The sequence below is a fragment of the Gymnodraco acuticeps genome, unplaced genomic scaffold (assembly GCF_902827175.1).
Source record: "Gymnodraco acuticeps unplaced genomic scaffold, fGymAcu1.1, whole genome shotgun sequence".
Lineage (NCBI taxonomy): Eukaryota > Metazoa > Chordata > Actinopteri > Perciformes > Bathydraconidae > Gymnodraco > Gymnodraco acuticeps.
In genome coordinates, this window is record NW_022989778.1 from 604546 (window position 1) to 619884 (window position 15339).

The 15339-nt window shown below is 40.0% G+C and overlaps 1 protein-coding gene across 1 annotated transcript in view; it reads left to right on the forward strand.

The window, feature by feature from the left end:
- rngtt (RNA guanylyltransferase and 5'-phosphatase) overlaps positions 1-15339 on the forward strand; it is a 114300-nt gene that overhangs the window by 64706 nt on the left and 34255 nt on the right. Inside the window, exon 12 of the mRNA XM_034220463.1 lies at positions 10209-10277. Coding sequence (XP_034076354.1) covers positions 10209-10277 — 69 coding nt within the window. The remainder of the gene's footprint in view (positions 1-10208; positions 10278-15339) is intronic.

Consider the following 15339-nt stretch of genomic DNA (forward strand, 5'->3'; position numbering starts at 1 on the left):
TTCATTGTCAATCTTTCAGTTTGTGTTTACAGACAGAGAGATCGAAATACCGTTTCCCACAATCCTGAAAACAAAAATTAAAATATGTATAGAAATATGTATAAATTATGTATATCCTATATATATACACAATGAACACAGATGCAGACATTAAGATAAAAACACAACAATCAATATATACAAAATAACAGTCACTTCAATATCTTTGGGAATGTACATTAGTGCAAGATTGTCCGTAGCAGGACTTACTAAACACACTAGGAAAGGGAAAACCCCAAAGATAATAATCTTGTCTCTTTAAATACATTGTAATAATGAATTAATTCTCCTGCACCAGTGGCCTTGTAATACACCCATCCTCAATTTCTTTCACAAACACACTGCTCTTCATCACCTGCATCTTCCTCCCTCTCTCTCTCTCTCTCTCTCTCTCTGCTGCTGCACCCACTCACAGAGGGAGACATGTTGACTGTTCTATAAGGGCTGCTGATGCTTGGAAGAACACCCCACATGGGATCGATGACTAATGTTTGTGTACCTCAGTTGCTTTGAAATATTTGAGTTTCTTTCTTCAAAGCCTCCAAGACGTTACGCAACATCTGATGATGCACCGCACATCTATACAGCAGAGGTTGGATTCACTTGAGAGCGAGCGGGTGAATATGCTGCTGCCTCGGGTCTAGGGACTCATTTTATTTGTTCTGCTCGTCTGCTTTCGCTTTGCCTTCGAGGCTCAGAGCCGATGCATTCAAGGAACACTTCCTCTGGGTCAGGTCAACGGGTGTTTTTCTTTAGATTTCTTTTGGGACATTTGTTGTTTATTCAACGTCTGTCCTCCTACTCTGCCTTCAGTCTGCTGTCTGCCTTTTCTAATGACCCTTGGTAATGTCATGTTCTCCAGTCCTGTCAACAATAAGTCATTTTTATGACATACTTCATTTTTAATAGCCTCTCTTTTTGTGCTTATTCAAACTGAATTGCTACTCGCTAAGAAAACATATACACTACAACAATGACAGCTATTGAGTATTTTTGAGTGGTGGAATAAATACATTTACCCAAGTACGAATTAAAGGATACTTTAATTTAGGAATGGTAATCAATTGAATTCAAATCACAATACCACAATACATACCAGTATCGAAAAGGGGTTAAGGATAATTATTCGATAGATTTTTCTTCTTCATTTGATACCCATCATGTTAATAAAAGTGTTGGGAAACATAAAACACCACAACCACTAACCCATTTGGATTTCTCTAATAAAACTGTATCAGGCTCCTCAGACCTATAGTATAGCTGTACTTTCCAACATTTGGTCGTATCGAGTAATTGCTAATTAAACATGTATGCATTAGCAATAATTATCCAATAATCTATTAAATACAGTAACATTTTCAATGCACCACTTTTACTTGTAGTGATGTATTTAAACAGTCAAGTTTTTCTACGGTTAAATTAATGATCATATGACTAGTCCCCACTGTAATTTTCATATTTTCAAACTAAAGCAGTTTTGGACACGTCTGAGCCTAAAGCTGAAAGTGGTCAGCTCCCCTGGCGCAGGTTGGCTGACTGAAGTCTGAGTGGTTACATCACCAGGAGACTTCTGTAGCGCCCTATGGACAGGGAAACATCACACTGCGTCTCCTACAAATGTGTTATTCATGGCTTTTTTACTAGCTCCAAAGCGTTTGCAACCAGCCGTTTAATCTTTCAGTCCCTTGACAAAGTTTAACACCTCGTACTGTGAAAATTGTTTTTCACTCAAAACTGGAACTTGACAAACTAAGACAACTGCCTTCCATTCAGTAAGTGGACAAACACAACGATAGATGTTTGTCTATATTTAAGTTTTTTCTTAACTCATCTACTTATAAATAATCACTTATATAATAGAAAATACATGATATCATGTTCACTTTATCAGGGGGTGAACAGTAGCAGAGCTGCAGCCACAGTTTGTTTTTGACGTTTTTTTCACCAGAGATTAGAGTGAACATCTCTTTCTCGTACAGTACGGCTGTTAAAAATATTGTCATATATTGTCCGCCGTATAGCTGAGTCAATAGAGCTGGCGTCCCATTTACTGGTCGATGTAAATATACATTTGTTTTCTGACTTTGATTGAATGTAACTTTTTTTCATATATATGCCGGCTGTTACAATATTGTCATACTATGCAGTTTCACATTACAGTTACAGTTTTGACTCAATATGTACTGCAGTGCATACTGCACACTCTGGCTCAGGGCAGTGTCTCTTCTCTCTTCTTCTACTGTATCCCAGACAGCCTAATGCTGCTGGAGCTCAATGAAGGGCTCCACTTCTTCAGACTGACTCTCAATCTCGAAGAAACTGGCTTCCAAGCCAATATTTCAAGGATGCTACGTCATCGTGGCGCAGCAGGACCGTTCCAATCTCCAGCATACTTGGAATTCCACCGAGGCCGCGTCCTTGGTTTGGGGGAAATTTCGAGGCTGCACATGGGTAAACTTCGCGTCCTTAAAATCCCCACAATGCTTTGCGCACGGACCAATTTCCCGAAATCTGTGGTGGAAAATGTAAGGCGGGGCCTCTCATATGACGCACACCAGCACACTTGCTAGCCTGTTCCACTCTTCGTTTTCCGAATGCCAGGAAGGATTCTTGCCTAGCTTCTGAAGGAAGTGACTCGGAAGACATGTGCTACCAAGCCAGGATCCTCGAGATTGAGAAACGCCCTCTGTCTGCTGTCTGTGTGGATGTGACTGAGAGTGACTGAGTGTGTGGGCTGTGTGTTTGTGCCTGTCTGTTTATCTTTTCTTACCCAGAGAAAGTCCGGTAAGGTGGCTAACTGACACTGGCAGAGTCCCATCTCTGCAACATGATAAAATAATCTTTCTTTTTTTTTTGGTTTGGCATTACCTATTTCATTGCCGATTTCACATAGCTTCTAGTAACCTTCAAAGAACACAAGATGTATTATGCTTTTACTTCGTGCATCGACCTGATGGTAAACACATTAAAGCCCTGTTCACAAAAGTACACAAATCAAATACTACAAAGTGCAAGTATTGTCTCTGTTAATCTAAATAAATACAAAAATACATATTTTCAAGTTGAAAAGAAAATGTATTGTAATTGAGTTTTAGCTTAAAAATACTTTAAAGTAAAATAGTACCTTTTTTGTGGGTTTGTTCTATATTTCTTTCTTACAACTAATACACAACTTTATAGAGAAATAGATTATGCTGACACTGAAGTTTTATTATGTAATAAAAAAAATGACATTTACTGTCGGCTCCTGCTGTGTCCCTGGCACTAAACTCCGGCTATGAATACCAAATGTCTTTTTAGTTATTTATTACCCTGCATAACTTGCTGCTGACCTTTTTCTAATTTCACAGTAGGGGATGTTAGGTAATCGTCACGTATCAAGACACTTGTCCAAGTTGCTGCAGGTTAGGTCTTTTTTTAATACCACTATTCAACCATGCTGTGCCCTAAAATGTCTCATCATCCTTGCCTGTTCTACCTTTTTAACCCTCGATTTATTGGTTTAAATCACTAAAAAGTGAATGTCTCAATCGATTTGCCCAAATGAATGCGCACATTTTCTTATGAAACCGCTAGTATCAATCAAGAAATGAGATGCCAGACGATATTAAACTTCTCTGTGAAGCCTTGTTTGACTGGAGATTGGTCAGTGGTTTATCTGCCCTGCCCATGCACTCAGCGGGCTTTCTGTCTAATAAGGAACTGCACAGCGGCTTCAGAGAGCTGCTCACACTAGACTTGAAAGGAGCCTCCAGCCCTGTGGTCTGACTGGAATATCAATCCATCCTCTCCGCCTTTGATTCAGCCCCCACACCTAAACCTAGGCTCTGAGCGGAGACAAAACACAAAGGCTTTCGGAATGAAAAATCCATCATATCAATTCAGGTGTGCTGAGGAAAACCAATGATATTGCACAGAAAAAGAGCCATGTCATTGCTTTGTTAATGAGAACATGTGCTGCTTGCATACAAATATTGATAATCTATACATATTTTACACACAATATATATATATATCTGACTTGTACTTTTACTGCATGTCAACTTCTCAGTTCTTTATTCATCTTTAAAGCAATAAACCACTGTTAGAAAAAAATGTTTATTGATCATGTTCGTCTCTTATAAAATCATTTTTAGGTTGACTTTTGTTGAAAACATTATGAGTTAAGGCCGCTACACACCAACCTGAGACCAAAGAACACGTACCGAAGGCGTCCTGACTTTTACGTCCGCTACGTCGCCTGCGTCGGCTACGCCGCCCGCCTACGAACACACCGCAAAGACTTCAGTCGACGAGTGGCAATAACTGTCCTTACCAGCAGGCAGCGGTAGTGTGTATTCGTCATTCAAAAGAGGCAACAACCAATCAGAATGATTTCTTTGGCCGACTTTCTTTGGCCAACTGTCTACAAGTGGAATCGGCTGCGGGAGGCCGCGGGAGGTGTGAACATTTGCCGTAAAGAGACGACGGTGCGGGACACACCAACCTGAGTAGGGCGCCGCGAATGCCCGACTGCCTCTGACGGCCTCTGACTCCCAAAATCGGGTTGGTGTGCCAGGGGCTTTAGTTTACAGAAAAGTTGTTTCACTCTCAGTGGGATACTTTTGCACATTGCTGTATTTGACACCTTCTATGGTGCTGACATTCATTCATTTGGTTTATTATAAATGACTGAATGAAGAGATAGTTTGTATTCTACGGTAAAACCTTTCCTGCCTCCTGGTTTGCTCTGACCTTGGTTTTACTCCCTTCTGGACATCACCTACGGTAACAAAATAGTAGAAACCTTTTCAGTAGTCTTCTCATCTCTGCTTATTTTTGTATTCCAGTCGAACAGTCATAGTCCAGCCCATACAATGTGTTTTCAAAATCACACAATGAAATGGACATTCAAAGTCAAGGTCACAGTAATTTGCCCACCTGGGATGCTTTGTTGCAGAAAAACATAAAAAGACAACACCATCCCACTTTTTAGGTTAATCTCTTAGAACAGAAATCCAGTGGAATAACTTAAATGTTAAATATAAGACTAACTTTTAAACGCATACACCTCTGGGCATACAATCACCTCCAAGCAATGCTGGTAGACCTGCAAAATGTTTGTCAGTGTTTCCCTATTAAGTTAAAAGTGAATTAGCCTTGTTTTGCCACGTATGTATAGAAGCCTATATTTACTCTTTTTGAGAAATTACTCAAATAGCTTCACAAAATAATGGAAACAGATCAAGATCAACACTGTAATAGATCGAGCTGTTTCTGGTTTCTCGGCAGACAGATGTGGCTCATTTGTTTCTCTGGGATGCATTCACTGTCTAGTTCAGTGTCTGTGATCTGAATGGAGCTGAAACAATCAGGTGAGAAAAATGCCAACTGTTATCAATCAGCTTCAACTTCTTTTTATCACTGAATATCTTTGGTCTGTCACACAATGCAAGACATTAAAATCCAGTCAAATGTTCCTATGACATTGTTTTTGTTTAACCTGTACCTGGTTAATGAGCATAATACGGCCTCTGTCAGGTTTCCTTTGAATTAAATGTGCCTTTTTTAATATTTATTAATCACATAAAAGAGGCCTTTTGCAACCACTGTGAACGTTGATTTCTTCAGTTGAATGTGACATAACTTTGTTTTACTGTTTCTGATCTATTATGAATTAAGATTAGAGTTAAATGTCAATAAAGATTCACATCATTTAGTTTTTAGTAATTCTGTTTGTCGTAGCAGCTTTCTAATCAGCTGTGGTCTAGAGAGAATAATCAGTAAGGTAATAAACGTACAGCAACACAATATTCGTATTAAAAGCAATAAGGATCTTTATACTTGCAAGTATGACGTCTCCTCCAAAAGAGCACGTACCTTTCTGAGTGAAACAGTGTCTCTTTATAGGAGGACATCAAAGCAGATTTACATTACAACAACATTCTGGGAAGCCAGCTGACACCCCCTCTGACACAGTATGCAAAACCTTCACTCAATACAAGACAATGGGATAAACAGATACCACTCAGCCACAGTATGCAAAAACCTTACCCCCTCTGTTGACCATACATTTAAGAATCTCTCCCATGCTGTGACCTAATCAGAGGAACAGTTTACAGTCTGCAATGTTAATACACTTGATCACACAATTTCCATAACATGTTTAATTGGCTTATATAAATAGCGATTTGCTGTCGATCAGTAGAGACAATTGCCATACTTCATGTCTTCTCGATGCCATCTGGCTACACCAAGCCAGCTATCGTTCATCATTGTGTCCTGTTGTGAAACGAGCTCAAACATAAAACCACTGGAGAGGAAAATGGTCTCACTTCCATCACCCTGACATCCTGTCTCTCTCGAGGGACCTTTCTTAGCCATGTTAGGGGTTGATTTCTCTCCCCGAGCTCTTCCGTTGGCCCCTCTCTGCCTGGGAGTCTGCAACAAAAGCCTGGTCTCTTAATGGAGCTTTGCTGTTCTCCTCCGCCCACACAGCCCTACTGTACCGGGCACAACTTGGTGTTTGTTCCTTAAAAAGGTTTACCATGAAAGCAGGGTCGCTGCCCCCTCTCTGCTTTGTAGGAACTTCCCCTACTGTAGGAGGATGTGTGAGTGGAAGTCTTCTCTCGGCTCATTTCTCCCTCCAAGGTTCAGTGTGCTCGGCGAAGATGGTGGGTGGGTGTGTTAAGATGGCAAGAGAACTGAAATGGAACTCCCAGATTCGCCGCCTACACGCCGTTCCCTCATAAAAGCACCAGTTCTCTTTAGTCTGGCTATCTGCCTTCTCCATGTCAGTGTGATTGTCAAGCTTTGTGTGATCTGCTGTGACTCATTCATCATTGTGGAGAGCACTGGTGTTGCTCTGCTTTCTTTGCAGATAACGCCGAGACCAAACCGTTTTTCTGTGGCTGTAGAGAAATGTGCGCAGACGAGAAGTGCTGATGACTTAATTTACTTCCCCGAAACGCATCTTCAGAGACGTAGCGATGTTTTGCATCAAAGCGTTCTGTGGAAAGGTGGAAACATCCAGTGGTATAAATATAACGGACGCAGGATGTTTCTATCTATTCAAACCAACGCTCTGCAGCTGGAGAGACAGGATTTGCAAGGGTTTCAAGCAAACCCATTAGAGGTTAAATCTGCTAAAGCGAGCCAAAGTGAGAACACAGAGTACAGGTTCTGTTTGAGAAACTAGAAAAATACATTTTAAACACAATTACATTTCTGTGTCTTTCCATCCACCTGTTTTTATTTGGATGCTCGTTTTAAGCATAAGAACAAATGTGAGTTAACACGGCAGCAGACTTACATGAAGCGTGTGACTTATTTGTCACTCAACCTTATGCAACATTGAATAGACAAAACATGTGTCAGATAAGTATGGAGCGATAAGGCTTTACTCCTGCAGCCACTTTCACACAGTTATTAATTGACAGTTAATTAATGGGCGTAAAACACGTAGCAATGCCCCAAAAAATGCTTGTTAGAAGACGGAAAACTAGTGAACATTGATTTTAACAATGTACGATTTAAAAAAAAAAAAATGATATAATGATATAATGACCTCAGAAGGTTTGTTGTAACTTAAGGATGCGCAGAATGGATCTTTATTGGTCTCAAAATATGGATAAATGTCCTACTTGGCTGCAAATATAATCTGAATGTGTAGTGTCACAAGAGATGTTTTAAGGAAGACTAAATGTTTCATCATACGTGGTTATCCACTGCAGCTTCAAACGCATCTTTCACAGGAGAGCCTGCAGTGCTGCTACGTATAAAACAGTTTACCAGCTTCGCATGATATACAAATGTAATTATGTTATATAACCCGCTTACTTTTTTTGTCATTGAGGTTATAATTCGGTTTGTCCCCGAGCAGCACCGGGTCCGACGATGACAATCTGTTATCTCCTGCGTAGTGAATGCTTCTTGGCTCTGACGATTTTTGATGCTCTCCATATCTGCCGAACACTTTGCTATCTCCCAGTCAACAGGCACTCACATTGTCAATGCCCGCTAATTGAATAGTCAGAGCTGGACAGAGAAGCAGGCATTTTTAATTCTAACTTAATCATTCCACTTTATCGTCTTCTATAATTCAGACAGGAGACAAATCTGTTTTTAAAAGGATACTCAAGCGCAATGTTATTCTACTTTTCAATACCTCGCTGTAAGCTAAAATGCATTGCTCTCTGCTTAAGTTCATCTTGATGGTTTAGATATGATACCTGATATCCGCTGCAGAGCACTAATGCATACGCTTTCTGTTTTATTGACCAAGGCCATTTCCTGCCCGCCTAAATATATTTACCGTCTGCCTGCACATACAGAATAGCAAAGATCAAGAGTTTTAACCCAAAGGATTGCAATTAAATCCATATTCATATGAAACTTTCACGGACAGCTGATGGTCAACAGTGGTTCTGCAATCTCTGTTCATGTCTACTTTTTACCTTACAGATTCTGCTCTGTGTAGTTATGAACAATCATTTATCAGATTTGGAATTTCGTATTACATTATAGTCGAACCGTCCAACGCATGTGATACGTTTTTAGATTGATTTCCGACCCTCCAAGCAGCAACAGCCAGTTTCCCTTCATACCAGTATGGAAATAAATTCCGTTCAGACTTGTCATCCATCACGGAGGGCACAACATCACATAAAAACATTTGTCATCGTTTATTCTTGTGAAAATTACATGATTGCATTTTCAGTGCAGGTTCAGTTTCATCCTTTCAGTGTCTCGCGTTTTGAAATATCACTGAAGATGAAGCACTCTGCCAACCTTCAAATACTCACCTCGTCTAAGCACATAAAAGCCTCAGTCTCACCATTCACACTTGACTGCACATTATTTTTGACATTATACAAGTTTTCTTCTCAAACTCCATCACTGATAGAGGCTCATTTCTTTTATTAAAGGTCAGTTAGAGACTTCTTTTCTGAGTTGTCACTTAGTCAAATCTAAACACAGACATATTTTTTAGAAGCAGTGTACACTTCCACTTCTAGGTGATATATCTATCTCTAATGAACGCAAATGAACACTTATCATCTCTGCTTAGGAATCATAATAAGCTCCTTATATCTTGCCAGAAGTCGCCTGATAATACTCACATTTGAGGTTTTCTTCAGTTTCAAAGTAATCCATTAGAAGTCGTCTCTTCACCCATGGGTTTACTGCAAATAGGAAGTGTTAAAGCAAATTCTGCACATGTTTAATTGTTCCAATATATCAAAATGTAGCCTAAGTGCTAACTAACTGCATGTCATGCTTTGTACTTCCTGTTTGCATCCCGAAATAAGCCACAAACCGTGTCAGACTTTGAAACCCCTGCCAGAAATGAAGTTTGTAACACAAAATGTTCCCAATGTTGTTCTTAAATTGTTCTGTGTTTTCGTAAAATCTAATTGCTGCCATTAGCCCCAAAAGGTATGTTGTTGGTATCTGGGTCTTTTTCCTGTGCTTTGTTGAGGTGGAAAAAAGTTATTACTTCAAGATAACGGCAGAACAAATAATATTTTTCATTTAGTTGCTTAAAAATGAATTCCCCTAAGTTTCAGAGGAGGAGACAAGTCCCATCAGAGAACAGTCGAAAAGGAAAACATCCTAATTTGAGGAGATCTCTTCATGTGTTTCCATATGCTAATGTTCAAATTCAGCCTCATTGAGCCTCTAATATTCCTCCCTGTAGTTGCCATGTCTGTTGATGTGCTCCACGATGTAGAAAATGTGCTTTTGTTGTACAGTAGCTATGCCACATCTCCTGGGAATATCTCGTCTATTTCGATGCCGTAGGTTTCTTCTCTCTCCAGAAGCTGTGCTGAGAGAGATGAAATCCACTCTTTCCACTCCTCAGGATCTTAATGATTTGTTTCTATTCCTGTCCTGAATCTAGGCTGTCAAGTTACAGATATTGATCTCTCAGTCATGCGTTATCAATCAAAAACATCAGTGCTTAGTTTCAGGCTAGATGGATGGAAACAGAGTACAGACTTGGGCTTAAATCTCTGAAGGAATTCTTGAGTCTATGTTGAACTTCACTTACTTTTAGCCGGTTAGGTATTGTTGAAAGACTCCAGCTGTAATTGACATAATAAATCAATGTCATTTCATGTGTGCCCTTCTTGGCATTTATTGGTTTTCTTGACTGAAACTGTGTTCCCCTTCTTTCTATTTTTCAGCTTCTTGAAGGCAGCTTCACGTCCCAGGTCAGCCATGAAGTCGACGGGCTTATCTTCCAGCCGTACGGGGTAAGCCTCCATCTATGTATGACGATTTGTCTGTTTTTCAAAGCCTTCGCCTCGTTGCCACAGATTGTCAGGCAGAGCGGTTTTTTTTCTCCAGAAGCTACTACATAGGATTGGGACAGCTTGTCACTACCACCGGCCGTTTGTCACTCTGTCTCGCCCCCTGTTATTGTAAGGGAAACCACACACCTACATGAATTCACACAAACGCAGGGCTCTCTATAGGAGGCTGCACAGTCAAACGGACACATGGCAGTGAGTGTGTTACAACGGAAACAGCTTGGGTAAGAATACCAATTTACTTGGTTGTTAGAACAGCAGAAAGTCACTGATATCTCCGACGTTAATAGTGTTCCTTATTTCTTCTCATGTGACGGACTCAAAGGCCCATATTCCACTGTTTAATGTATAAAATATCCTATCGCTCGTAGCACTAAAGCAGGAATAGGACCGGTATCTAAACTTTTTTTTTTAACAGCTCTTGAATATTAGTCTTGCTGTATCAACTGTTCATGTAAAGCTTCTACATCTCAATCTGAAGTGAAATTCTGCCCTCAAATTTCATTGCTTGATTTGCGTCTTTAACATTTTAGGTAATATCATGTTAAGTCATTCCTTAAATAGATTGGTGTTAAAATATAACAATTGAAGCCATGACGAGATCATGTTTTAACTAATAACTAGACTTGTGCTTGGAGAGCCTAATGATACATTCATGTGCTCCTTAGTTAAGATGATCCCATTGTCAGACTTTGGTGTGTCCAAGAGCTTTACGTTGTCAAGTAGAAACAACATGGATGCAACAGAAACAAGTGTATTTTACATTGCTCTGAGCTTTTAAGAAAAACTTGTCGATAGCTATTTTCGACTTGTTGTTTTGGCTTGAGGGGCCTTCCCAGATGAATGTTGTCACTGCAGGGCAAGTGCCATGCCTTGCGATGTTTACAAAAGATAATTTGTGTGTCCACCCTGGGGTACAACTTTCCTCCAAAATGTAATAGGTTTGTCCTTGGCCAATGCGATATCCTTTCACCGAATCTCATGAAAAAGGAGTCCTAATCCTGTAAACATGCCCGAATTGAACATGACTGCACTCTTAAAGGTAGGGTAGGTAAGAATGGAGAAACCAGCTCGAGTGCGCTAGAATTTGAAAGTACACAACCGGAAAAAATCTGCCCCTTCCTTCAGACTTCCTCACAGAGCCCCTCCTCCAACACACACGGACGCACACATGACCAATGAGGGCACGAGATAAGTTTGTGCACAGATGGAAGGCTGACAGGCAGGTAGGCCATCCAGTTACTTTAGCCGGGCCGGCTCAAATGATTGGTCGTGCTTTTTACAGTACTACGGCTTCCACAGATGACATTTTTTTATGTATTTATTGTCAAAGCATTTGATATATTCATTGCTATCGGGATGTTAAGAGCATTCCATGGAATACAACAAAAAGTGTTTCTGAAGTGAATTACCTACCCCACCTTTAATATATGTAACAGTTAATAACTCTCTTCCACACTTGTATTTAAGTTTGACGCTGATGGAAAACCATTTTGAATATTTAATGCATTCATATTGTACACCAGAGTCTAATTTGTATCCATTGGCATGCCTTCAAGCAGAGAGGGGGTATTTAAAAATTGCAAAAAAATGCAAAATGTTTTTGGCTGGACTGACTCCAGACAATTTGCAAGTCAAAGAACTGGACAGCTCTCGCCAACATGGATAATAGGTGTCAACATTGTGTGTGTGGACACCTGCAGCTTGTTTGTTTTGACCGTGGACATGTTGAACAGCTATTCAGTCAAAGGCATATAATCAGCCATGTACAACAACTGCTGCTCGGCTTATTGCTCCCTGGCCACAGCCCACTGAGTCCTGTTAAATCAGGCATTTCTGCTTTTGTTTTGCTTGAGATTGAGGTTTTAACAACAGAGATGTTCTTCCTTTTTTAACTGATGTGATTTTAAAATGTAGTACTTAGATTGAGTCTGTATTGAATGTAGCTAATTGCCATCCGAGGGAATAAGCAGATGTTATAACATGGTGAAGATTTACCTTTAAGGAGTACCATATGGATCGTTTTTGGGCTCAGCAAAGCTCGATACTGTATTTCATTGAATTCCTTTTAACCCATTGATGAGCTGGTTTGTGTTAAAAGGGCCTAAATCATGATCTTTTTCATGTTCTTATGTACATTTTGTGCCTCCACTGTGAAATGTCTCCATGCTTTAATGTTCAAAAAGCTCATACTACCTGTGCTGCAGCACCTCTTTTCACCCTCTGTCTGAGACCAGAGCCCAGTCTGCTCTGATTGGTTAGCTGGCTGGCTCTGTTGTGATTGTTCAACCTCTAAGAGATGTCCCGCCACTTAGCCTATCACGTACAATGCGCTAGCCTCTGCAGATTATTTACATGCACAAAAAACTATATAGCACACTACAGGAGAGGGAAAACCCCAAAAAGCATATCAAGTTCCCTTTAACTCGTATGGTAATTCTCAGTTTTAAAGCAACATAAAAACGATTATTTAGTCTCTGTGTTTCTCCTTCTTGTTGTTGTTTTTTGTTTGTTCTCTCCTCCTGTGATTTGTTTAGTAATTATCATACAGTGTATGCAGTCAGGTGGCAGCAGATCTCCGGAGAGCTGGAAATTAAATTTGGAGGAGGCAAGTTTACACAGCTGCCCTTCCTCTCCACCACAACACGAGCAGCTGCATCTCCAAAAACCAAACTCTCTATGGCTGGTCACTGTCTTGATCAATATGGCAACACAAATGTCTTACTTTAGCAGGTGCTTGCAATCCCTGCCAATCTGCTTTACTTGATGTCCAACATAATCATTCCCAGCCTGTTTTTCACATACTTTCTTGTCTAATGTGGATGTTGCTTCTTTATAAAACAGATGTGTTGTGTGTCGAGAAGAAGGGATGTTAATTAGTTTCTTATTCCCACAGTTGATTTCTGTTCTGCTGGAAGATAACTTAATAACATCGAAAAATCATTGCTTTAGTTTTAAGTGCACAGAAATGCTTTGGAGAATCTTTTTAGGAGCTTGTTTTTGAAGTTGTACACAATTCAGAGCAGAACATGGTGTTGGATTGAGAGCCAGACAGCTATTGATTTATTTTCTTCTGTTAGTGAGTGTGACGAACAACGGTGCCGGAAAAAGGTGTTGAAAGCACTGTGGTCCTCTGGGCGTAAGGATGTGTGTGGCGTTTATCGAACCGGACGAGGAAATTGCGACAACATCATCCACATCCCAGTCATGGATTAGGTAGACACTTTAACCAGGCCTGGGATTTGTTTTGGCAGGTGCTTTTGAAATGATTGCTGTTCAACAAGCAGGCATAGAATCAGCCGGGACAATGTGCAAATGTTCTGTTAAGAAGGAAACTGATTGCATGGACAGGTCCTTTCCCTTCGCTGGTGCTTTTCGTCACCTGCTTTATATAATTCTTCCTTTTGAATTGGATGTAACTTCCACTGCACTGCGAGAGTGTACATGACAAAAAGCTCAATTTTAGATAAAGGAACGCTGTCTGTGCTCAGTCCCATTCTGTCAATCTGGGATCACCGTTCAGTGAGATGTTTCTCAGCAGTTTCATGACTCTGACAGAAGGTGAGCAGCTGGTTCTCGTCTGCACAGACAAACTAATGGGCCGGGTCGGGAAGCTGACAAGTCTAATGTGGCTAAAGGATGATGCAACTAGTCAGCCATCTGATGTAACATCGCAACAGCAGCTTTTATACTCTACCTTTTTTTACTTTTTTATCAGCATCTTCAATAAACATATGGGTTATTTATGAGTTTCACTAAAAACTGCAGCAGAAACTCATTCAAATGGTAACAACAACCCTAACCCTCCATAGGCCAAGGTGACAGACTGCACCTGCTGTTTGTTGCATTTGAAGATAAGTAAGAAAAAGTCTTGTCGCAGTGTTCATGATTGTTCACATAAAAGAAGCACTAACACAATCAGTAATAGCAAACGTAACCTTATGTTAAAGAAGATGGTCTGATGTGATGCCCTGCACCAAATACAAACGTTCAGCACGATGGCAAACAGCGCTGGAGAAGTATTTTTCAAAAGGTTATTAAATATTTACTGGGGAAAGTTAAGGACATTGGCTGGAGGCAGATAAGGCGTCGAGGGGCATGGCTGCTTTTCGCCAATTTTTTTGTTTAACTTATCTTAGGGGGGTGATCTTTGAAAAGCAAGAGAATACAGCTTTGTGATGTTGAGATATATTTCCCCCCGGTTTTCTGTTTTGTCTGCAGCATAAACAGAAAGTGAAGCTCCAATAATGAGCTGTCCGCAAGCCATCCACCTTTGATGTTACCTTGCATATAAAGCAAAGTTTGGCGTTGTGTGGTTTGTGAATTAATGCACTTTTTGAAATGCATTCACTTGCCCTGACCTTTAGCTTGTGTAAATGGGTTATTGATTGACACCGTGGCTGATGTTTGAAATGTCCTCGATATGGTGACGAGTGTAAATAACACATTATTTGAGAAGCATGCTGTGCAGTGGGAGCGAACATTTGGGGTTGTGTGAGAGAGCTCTTAATGCCATTTCAGACAGCTTTTTGTTCTCTGTGAAACACATTGGATTTTTTTACCTCTTCTGTAGGAAATCATTGTTTAATTGCTTTGATTAGCCATATCTAGAATTTAGGAGATTATGATTGGTGTTGTATTAGCATCTGGTTTCTCTGAACGCTGTGTCAGGGTAACATTTTCGAGAATGTGTTTTTGAACATTGCAGGTTTACATTAATTGTATCACATTTTGGTTGAAAATTGAAAATTCTTCTCTGAATGTGATCCATCCTTTATTAAGTGAGAAATGTCATCTCTCCCACAAAGTGAAATTACCTTAAAACTGCATATTTGATAAGATTTGTTTTTCAGGCGTATTACTTGCTTATTAAAAGGCCTTTTTCACTGCAGTTTTACGACGGAGTATTAGGGCCACACTTAGAAGAAAAAAACAGAGAGATTTCGAGAATAAAGTCGTAATATTACAAGAATAAAGTCATAGTTACGAGATTAAAGATATTTTC